Source organism: Orycteropus afer, unplaced genomic scaffold (assembly GCF_000298275.1).
Source record: "Orycteropus afer afer isolate SDZICR_OR568_19922 unplaced genomic scaffold, OryAfe1.0 scaffold00507, whole genome shotgun sequence".
Classification (NCBI taxonomy): domain Eukaryota; kingdom Metazoa; phylum Chordata; class Mammalia; order Tubulidentata; family Orycteropodidae; genus Orycteropus; species Orycteropus afer.
The window spans coordinates 783,693-793,182 of NW_006922094.1; the positions used below are offsets into that span (position 1 = coordinate 783,693).

The 9,490-nt window shown below is 54.6% G+C and overlaps 2 protein-coding genes across 2 annotated transcripts in view; one reads left to right on the forward strand and one right to left on the reverse strand.

Moving 5' to 3' along the window:
- Positions 1-6: 6 nt before the first annotated feature.
- PSMD8 (proteasome 26S subunit, non-ATPase 8) lies at positions 7-6,935 on the forward strand. The gene is made up of 7 exons (XM_007955507.2): positions 7-141; positions 1,406-1,478; positions 1,596-1,698; positions 2,773-2,938; positions 3,868-3,968; positions 5,767-5,878; positions 6,798-6,935. The coding sequence occupies exons 1-7, from the start codon at positions 61-63 to the stop codon at positions 6,933-6,935; spliced, it is 774 nt and encodes a 257-aa protein (XP_007953698.1). The 5' UTR covers positions 7-60.
- Positions 6,936-7,862: 927 nt separating this feature from the next.
- Positions 7,863-9,490, reverse strand: part of GGN (gametogenetin) — a 3,368-nt gene continuing 1,740 nt past the window's right edge. The window contains exons 2-3 of the mRNA XM_007955537.2: positions 9,168-9,480; positions 7,863-8,019 (exon numbers count right to left, since the gene is read on the reverse strand). Of these exons, the coding sequence (XP_007953728.1) occupies positions 7,863-8,019; positions 9,168-9,480 (470 nt within the window). The remainder of the gene's footprint in view (positions 8,020-9,167; positions 9,481-9,490) is intronic.

Genomic DNA, 9,490 nt, shown 5'->3' on the forward strand with positions numbered 1-9,490 from the left:
GGCGTCTCGAGCTCGGGGTCCGCGGCGGCCTCCGGCGCCGTACTGCAGGTCGCGGCCGGCATGTACGAACAGCTCAAGGGTGAATGGAACCGTAAAAGCCCCAACCTGAGCAAGTGCGGGGAAGAGCTAGGCCGCCTTAAGGTAGGAGTCGGCGGGCCCGCGAAACCTAGTGCCGGCGAGGGGCTCGTAAAGAGGAGCTTAGACCGGACCGACCAAGACGCACTGGGGGATCTGATAGGGCGAGGGATTCGGGACAGACCACGTGCGTGGGCACGGAGAGGGTTGATGGAAAGGGCTTGTGGCATAACGAGTGAGGGGTGGAGAACTTGGTACTGGAGACTTAGCTGGCCGGAGTGGGGTTTCGAGGCTTGGCTGGATCCAGAGATAGACTGAAGTCCTGGGTGATAAAAAAACTGATGAAGGAATGAGCCTAAGACGGTGTTTGGAGAGGGGTGTGTGTGTGTGTGTTCGGGAGTGTGTGTTGGGAAGTGTGTGTGTGTTGGGAAGTGTGTGTGTGTTGGGAGTGTGTGTGTGTGTGGAGTGTGTGTGTGTTGTGTGTGTGTGTTGTGTGTGTGTTGGGGGGTGTGTGTGTGTGTTGGGGAGTGTGTGTGGTAAAGTCCAGTCCAAGTTAAGGCCAGAGACGCCTGGGGTTTAGGGATGCTTTTGTGGAGGGAAGGGACCAGCCAAGTTGTAGGGAACAGCAATGCATCTAGAAGAAATACTCTTTATTGGTAGAGTCCCGGAAGGGACTCAGTGTACTTCAGACCAAGTCGCTAATGGAGTGTGTCCGATAAGCAGTGGTGTGTTTGCAGGACTGTGTCAGGAGAGGCTAGTACCTCTCCCTCGGAGACGTGGGGAGAGGGTGGTTGAGCCCAACCCAATAGAGTGTGGGGGTGGTCTGCCAAAAACTGAATCCCGGTGCCTCTCACCCATGTGATTCCCTTGGGGTCAGGCCCTGGATGTCTTTCCTGTCTCCCCAGTGCAGCTATTAATATTTGTAATGTGAAGGGATCCTAAATGAGTTGTCACTGTGTGTCCAAGCCCTGTTCTGGGTGTTTTAATGAGGGCTGACTCCTTTCTTGTTCACCACAACAACCTCATGAATCAGGAGCAATGATTTTTAGCTCCCACATTTCCAGGTGGAAAAACAGAGGCCTACAAAAGGGAGCTCTGGTAGCATAGTGCCTAAGGCACTTGACTGCTCATCAGAAGGCTAGCGGTTCAAACCCACCAGCCACTCCTCGGAGGGAAGGTTGGGCAATCCTACTTCTGTAGTGATACTGCCTCGGAAACCCAAGGAGGGGTCGCTATGAGTCGGGGCTGACTCGACGGCAAATAACAACAACAACAACAACAAAAGGTCAGTACCAACTTACTTTCCTTCCTTCCCTCCCCTCCCCGTCAGCTGGTTTTGCTGGAGCTCAACTTCCTGCCAACCACAGGGACCAAGCTGACTAAACAGCAGCTCATTCTGGCCCGTGAGTGTCACTGGGGTTCAGGAAGGGCGGTGGGCTGGGGTGCATGGCAGGAGTAGCAGCAGTGGTGGTGGGGAGGAACCAAAGTCACCTCCTGAGCACCCACCCTGTCACCCACAGGTGATATATTGGAGATCGGGGCCCAGTGGAGCATCCTTCGCAAGGACATCCCCTCCTTCGAGCGCTACATGGCCCAGCTCAAATGCTACTACTTCGACTACAAGTGAGGCTGGGCCCTGCCCCCAGTTGGAAGGGGAGTTATGTGGTAATTGTATTCCACCTGGTGCTCCAGCCACTTGTCATTCTTCTTTAACTGGGGACCCCCCCGCCTGGTTCTGACCCCCAGAGGCTGTGGGGTCAAGGAGTTGACCTGGAGGTCCTGGGGCTGGGGTCCAATCTGTCTGTCCCTCCCCATTCTGACACCTTACTGCCTTTCATCTGCCCTGGCCCCAGGCTTGGCTCCCCTGATGTGTCCCCCCATATCCCCCCCATCCAGGAAGATCTAAACTCTGATCTTGTTGCTCCCCTTCTCACAATGGCCTTCAGGGTCCAGACCAAGCTCTTTCCTGTGTCCTCCAGTGCCATCTGAGCCCCATCCCCTCTGCCTGTGCCTCCTCCGTCCCAGCCCTGTTTCTCCCACAGGGCCGTGAACCTCCTAAAGGCAGAGCCTGGGGCTGTCTTAGTCATTGCTATGTCCCCAACACAACCTACCCAAGGGCTAGGCCAAGAGCAGGGGCTCACTGGTTGTATGTTGAATCTAAAACTGAAGGCATGAATTAATAAAGTTTGACATCAGAAGTCAGACAAACCTGGGTTGGAAACTGAATTTTTCACTTCCTGTTACGTGGCCTTGGGCAGATGACTTCACCTCTTTCAGCCTCGGTCTCCTCTTTAAGTGGGGGTGATGATAATCCTTAATAAATCATAATCTTAGCTAACAATAGTGTTTCTTCGGGCTGAGTACTGTTCTAATCACTTTACTTGGGTTAAATTGTTTAAATCACTTAACCCTAATTCATTGAACCCATCTCTATGAGGTGGATACTGTGGTGAATCCCATTTTACAGTTGAGGAAACTGAGGCTGAGTTCATTTCCTGGAGTGAGGTTACTTGCTCAGGGCCATTTGATTTGTCAGTGACCTCTTTGGGCCTCAGTTTCCTCATCAGAAAACCCAGGACCTGAAACTCTTGCAAGGAGTCAGCACAAGGCAGTTGTGGGCATCCCAGGAGCCTGGGGTGGGAAGCTTGGTAGGTCGCTGAGCACTCCTCCCCTTGCCTCTCCCACCCTGGTCCACAGGGAGCAGCTCCCTGAGTCAGCCTACATGCACCAGCTCTTGGGCCTCAACCTCCTCTTCCTGCTGTCCCAGAACCGGGTAGCTGAGTTTCACACAGAGTTGGAACGGCTACCTGCCAAGGACATCCAAACCAATGTCTACATCAAGCACCCTGTGTCTCTAGAACAGGTGAGACTGTGGCTGGGAAGGGGCGAGGCGGAGGGGGCCTGGCCGACGTGCGTGGTGCAGGGGCAGGTCTCGGAGGGTTTCCTGGAGGAGTGAACAGGGTTCATCCATCTTTCCACCCTTGGACTCATTCACTCATTTGTCCAACAAATATTGAGTCCCTGGTCTGTGTCAGGCGCTGTGGTAAGTTTGGAGACTGTGAAGTGAACCAAGCAGATAAGATCTCTCATCGGTGAGGCTGGCATCCTAGTGAGCAAGCAGACAGTGAACAAAATGAATGAGCAGCCTGTCCGCATCTGTCTGACGTTGATAAGTGTGGAGAGGAAAAGAAAGCAGGGAGGAGGTGGAGAGGTGGGGCAGGGGTGAAATTTCATAGTGCGTGCTCAGGGCAGGCCTCCTGGCGAAGATGACATTTGAGGAGGACTTGAAAAGGGGGGGGGAACTGACCCATGTGGTCATCTGGGGGAGAGATGATCCAGGTAGGGGGATCCTGGGGCAGAAACAGGCCTGTGTGTTTGAGGGACAGCAAAGAGGACAGTGTTGGTGGAACAGGGTGAGCAGGGCCAGGGAAGAGCCTCAGGACCTAGGACCAGGGATGGTGCCTACAGCTGGAGTGCCGTTGGAGGATCTGCCTTTGGGGAGAGAGGGTGGTTCTAGCAGGCGGCACAGCTTGGGCAAAGATAAGAAGGAATGAGCCTGCGCTGATCCCGCTGTGTCTTCTTCCTGTGATTGGACAGTAGGTGAGCCCAGAGCAGGCTTGGAGAAAGAGAAAAAGTGGGAGGACTTCTGGAAGATGAGGTGCCAGTCTGCATGGGTGGTGGCATTATGGCAGAGGGTGGTCTGGTCGAGTGGGGAGTATGGTGAGGCCTGAGTGGGTACTCCGTGCTGTCTTTCCCTCATGCCCTCTTCTTCCTCACCCCCGGCCTGTGCAGTACCTCATGGAGGGCAGCTACAACAAGGTGTTCCTGGCCAAGGGCAACATCCCCGCCGAGAGCTACACCTTCTTCATCGACATCCTGCTTGACACTATCCGGTGCGTGGGAAGCCGGAGCCTTTGGGCTGCCGAGACATCTTGGACTCGAGTCAGTCAGTCTTGCCTTTGAATCTCATCCTGGCTCCTCGCAACCTGGGGGAGGCTGGGTGCGTTCCTTACCCTCCGGGCACTTCAGCTGTCCTTCACTGCGAGCTGGAACTGGGCGTGAGGTCGTGGGTGACCGCCTTCATTCGCCTTGGGCTCTTCATACTGTGCTCACGTGTACAACCCTGAGTGCGAGCTTGGTGCCCAGACAGCGCTCGGCAGACAGGGACCGTGCTGCCTCTGCGTGAAGTGCTCTGTCTCCTGTCCCAGACACTCCTCTCCCGTCGGGTCACCTAGTCTCTGGGGAGCTCTGGTAGTGTAGTGCCTAAGGCATTTCACTGCTAACCAGAAGGCTGGTGGTTCAAACCCCCCGGCCACTCCTTTGGGAATGGAAGGAAGGAAGGTTGAGCAATCTACTTCCGTAGTGATACTGCCTCGGAAACCCAAGGAGAGGTCGTTATGAGTCGAATTGATGGCAGTGAGTTTGGACCTAATCTTTGGGCCTCTCACTTTCTCTATAATGAGGCCACTGAGCCCTGCTGGCCCCTCGGTGCTTTGGGCACAAGCAACATCACATGGGCAGGTGGGCCTGGCATGCAAATAAATGCCTTGAGGAGTGAAGGGTGTCCGGGTGGTGGTAGAGCTGGCTCTCTCAGACTGGTTGGCACCAGGTTGAAATGGGCTTCTGTTCCTTAGGTGGCCAAGCCCAGGCCTGTGATGGGTGGGGGTCAGGAGGGGCGGTTTAATGGTTTAAGGTATTTTTTGATTATGAAATGTTACAGCTAAGATGACTGTAATGATATAATGAACATTGGTATACCAGCCACTTGGCCTAAGAGAGGTATCTCAGGGTCGAATGCAGTGTTACCCACCCACCCTGCTTTTACCCCAGCCCACGCCCCCGTCTGTCATTTTCCTGCAGGCTAGCCCTTCCCCTGTTTTAGTGACTTGATGCCTTGTTATTTTTCTACTTCTGCACTGATCATGATGCCTCTTGACAGGGGCAGAAGGAACCCCAAACCAGCAGTTGCCCTTGAGTCAATTCGGTCTCATGGCCGTCCCCCATCAGAACAGTGCTTCTGAGTCCGTTCCATTTCATGGCAGCCCCCCGTCAGAACAGTGGGGCTCTCAGTGGCTGATTTTTCAGGAGCAGATCCCTAAGCCTGTCTTCCGTGGTTCTCTGGGTAGCTAAGTGTGTTAACCATTCACACCATCCAGGGACTTTGAAGGAGGGCAAAACAACCAAACCCAAACTAACTGCCGTCCAGTCGGATCCCACTCACAGTGACTCCGCCTTGGGTTTCTGAGCCGGTATCTCTATGGAAGTAGATTACCCAGTCTTCCTTTCAAGGAGTGGCTGGTAGGTTTGAACCGTCAGCCTTCTGGTTAGCAGTCAAGTGCCTTAGGCACTACACCTAAGCACTACTACAAAGAGCTCCTTTGAAGGAGGGCAGGGGGATTTTAGGTGAACAGGTCCTCTCGTGTGAATCGCACAACTGGCTTCCCAACAGCCTAGAGTCCTTGTGACTGGGAACGAGATTCTGAGGTTGGGCCAGGGAGTCAGAGTGATCTATCTCCCATTGTGACCTTGCTTGCTTTGTAACTCTGGTCAAGTGACTCCCCCTCTCTGAACTGGTTAGTGTAACAGGTTCTTTCCGTCATTGCTGAGCTGAGGACTCAGCTCACAGGCCTGGGAGGACAGGGCCTGGAAGGTTGTCTGCTCACTAATGAGCACGTCATCATCTTTCCACAGGGATGAAATTGCTGGGTGCATTGAGAAGGCCTACGAGAAAATTCTCTTCACTGAAGCCACTCGAATCCTCTTCTTCAACACACCTAAAAAGATGACAGACTACGCCAAGAAGGTGGCTGGGGTGCAGGGCAAGGGGCCGGGGGCCAAGGGGTACTTTTGCCAATAGCCGTGTGGAGTAGCCTGGAGGGACACTGGACTTAGACCACCCACATTTAAATCCAGCTGTGTGTCTTTGGGAAGTTCCTGAACCTCTCTGAGCTTTAGCTTCCCTATCTGTAGAATAAGATTGTCCTATGAGATAAGCTTAGGAGCTCTGGTAGCATAGTGCCTAAAGCACTTGCCTGTTAACCAGAAGGCTGGCGGTTCAAACCCCCCAGCCACTCCTCAGAAGTAAGGTTGGGCAATCTACTTCTGTAGTGATAACTGCCTCGGAAACCCAAGGAGGGGTCGCTATGAGTCAGGTCTGACTCCACAGCACATAACAACAACAACATGGGATAAGCTTAGCACAGTACCAGGTAGGGGTGGATGTTCAGCACATGCTGGCTGTTGTCTTAACCAGACCCCTTGGAAGTTGCAGTTTTTCCTATAAGACTTTGCTTCATTTGGTCTGGGGTGTTTGCTTTCAAACAGCACCCCCTGAGATGCTGATGCTTGGGGGGCAGTGACCCTGGTCTCCAGGTAGGCAAGAAAAGGGTCAAGAACAGACTGGCAGGGGTTGAAATTGAGTTAGCATGATGGCAAAAGCTGGTATTTTTCAGTCGCTTGCTCTGGGCACAGTGCTGTTCTCAGCCTTTTAGAAGTGTGGATTGAATCTTCGTAGCAGACCCAAGAGGGCTGTGATTAGGGCCCCCATATTACAGATGGAGAAACTGAGGCACGGAGCAGTGAAGTCACTTGCCTGGAATTGTGGGCGTAGAGTGGGGTTGATGAGGAAAGTGAGGGCCCACGTTGGTAGGTACCGGCTCCATGGGGTGGGGCGGGTGCCTTTGAGATCACCCCACCCATCTCGTATCTCTCCGTTCCCACAGCGAGGTTGGGTTCTGGGCCCCAGCAACTACTACAGCTTTGCCAGCCAACAGCAGAAGCCAGAAGACACCACCATCCCCTCCACGGAGCTGGCCAAGCAGGTCATCGAGTACGCCCGGCAGTTGGAGATGATCGTCTGAACACAGTGGGCACCAGGGTGGGGTGGGGCATGGCGTACACTATTTAAAGTAGCCATGTGCAGGGTTTCCTCCAATAAAGGTATATTGCCAGTCTCTCTCCTAGACCCTTGTCTCCCCAGGGTGGGATGGCAAGAGAGAGGGATCCCACCATGGGGCCTAATCTCTGAAGAACTTGGAACTGCAGGGGTCCGTGGGGATCTCAGGTGGATGCCTGTCCTCAGGGTCAGCCTCTGTTCAGTGGCCATTCATTCTCTAGGGTGTCAAACACAGATCCCTGCAGGGACTGGCACCTGCAGGAAAGTACGGGACCGCGCGGGTTGGGGGACTATTCATCTATGGGAGTGCCGGGCCCAGGCACCAGATTATTTCAGAGAAGGGTGAAATGTCTCACTTGTTAAAATGTTGGCAGTGGATTAAACTAGCTTTTAAAATGACAATGAGAAATGAAACGCATCTGTGGACTAGCAGTGTGGGACCGCAGGGGCATGAAAGGCACGGGCCTGCCTGACTCCCACCTGTCTTGAGCTTGTGTGGTGACTTAAGAACCTCTATCCTCTGTTTCCTGTCTCCAAGTTCTGGAAAGCCTTCAAAGCACGGTCTAAACCGGGCTGAGCCATGTGTGGGACATGGTGCTTTGAAGAAACACCCAGAGCCAGTTCTCCCAACTTGACAGTGGGAACTCAGGCTTTCCAAGTGTGGTTTGCACTCCCAAGCTTCAGACAATCAGGTCAGGTCAGAAATGGGTCCCCACCCAGGGGATTAAGGAGAATGAGACCCCCACACCCCTGGACCCCTCACTTGGGATGCTCTGGGTCTGCTGTCTACTCCCCAGGATTGGCTTTAATAGAGATCTCTGCCTGCCCCCTTCCCCTCCTTTCAACCCTCAGTACGTGACTGACGGACAACAAGTCATCCCGATTGGTTATTTTATTGGTGGGGAGGGGAGAGCACAGAGGGCTGGGAGCCTGCTGCACTCAGCTGGAATGGGTGGTCGTAGTGGTCCAGCCCTGCTACCAAGGAGCCAGCCAGCTTGATGGTGGCCACCCATGGTGGCTCGCTCAGGTGGTTGGTGGGAGTGCTCAGCCTAGGGGGAGGGTAGAATCAGCTAGGCCTGGCTGTGTGGCCCGGCCCCCACCCCCTCTGCACTTCAGTTTCCCCATGTGGATAAGGAAGTTTCTGAAGGCCATCTTAATATCCCTAGGGCAGTTTAGAACAGGGCTGTATCCACTTAGGAAAGAGGGTGAGGGTGGGCGGTAGTTTCCCTGCCAGAGGCCTCAGAGGGGCCCCAAGTGGTCCAGGCCAGAGGGTCTCCTGATACAGAGTGCATAGGGGCCGGTTAGGTCCTGAGACTAAAGGGTGGGGGGCGTTGAGGGATGCCGAGTCTTCCCAGGGTCTGAGGTCTCAAGTGCTGAGACATGACTGCCCTCTGGTGGTCACAGATACTAACGGCTATAGAGAGAACAGGTTTCGGGCTAGGAAACTGACTTCCCCATGTGTCCAGCGTAGAGGCCTGCGTTTACTTCCCTTCCTGGTTGTTGTTGTTGTTACGTGCCGTCGAGTCAAATCCGACTCATAGCGACCCCTCCTTGGGTTTCCGAGGCAGTATCACTACGGAAGTAGGACTGCCTAACCTTACTTGCGAGGAGTGGCTGGTGGGTATGAACCGCCAGCTGTCTGGTTAGCAGGCAAGTGTCTTAACCACTATGCTACCAGAGCTCCCAAAACAAAGCTCACTGCCACTGAGTCGATGCCGACTCATAAGGAGTGGCTGGTAGGTTTGAACCGTCAGTCTCCTGGCTAACAGTCAAATGCCTTAGGCACTACACCACCAGAGAGGCCTGCGTTTACTTCCCTTCCTGGTTAGACAATCCTAATTCCTCTCTCCCCTCCCCCTGCAAGAGGGACATAGTCCCTTCTGGTGCCCTCAGGGACAGCCGGGACCAGCTTTCTTCACTGATGGCTCCAGAGTAACAGAAGGCCAAGGGTCAGCTTGGGGGTTGGGGTACCAAGCGGCTAGGCCAAAGTGTACCCTTTTCCCTGTTAGGGGTCAGCAGAGGGTCAGGACTCCTCCAAGTCTTAAGGTTAGCTGGGCTTGAGATCCAGCCAAGGGAGGGTCAAGGGTCACCGAGGGGTCAGGACGCCAAGGGCTGAGTGGGGCTTAATCTTGGATGGTCTGGGGTTTAGGATGTGGATAGATATGCCCTCCCCCATCACTCCCCCATCTGCCCTCACCAGGCAGACACGTTTCGTGGCAGGCGGCGATGACGTGGTTGGTGACGGCAGTAACACTTGCAGGGACAAGAGTTAAGGACCTGGAAGGGCGGCCAGTGATGCACAGCGCCCGAGTTAGCCGCCCCTGCCGGAGGGGCACCTTTGCCACCACCATTTGCTCCACCGCCGCCGTCAGTTAAGTTGACCATGGTGCGTTCACGAGGACCCTCTCCGGGCGCGCCATCCTCACGGGTCGCACCCCGGGCAGCGCGGGGACCCTTGTTCCTGCGCGTGCGGGCCTTCACAGGCGCCGGCACTGGCGGCGTGGGCTCCGCTGCGGTGAG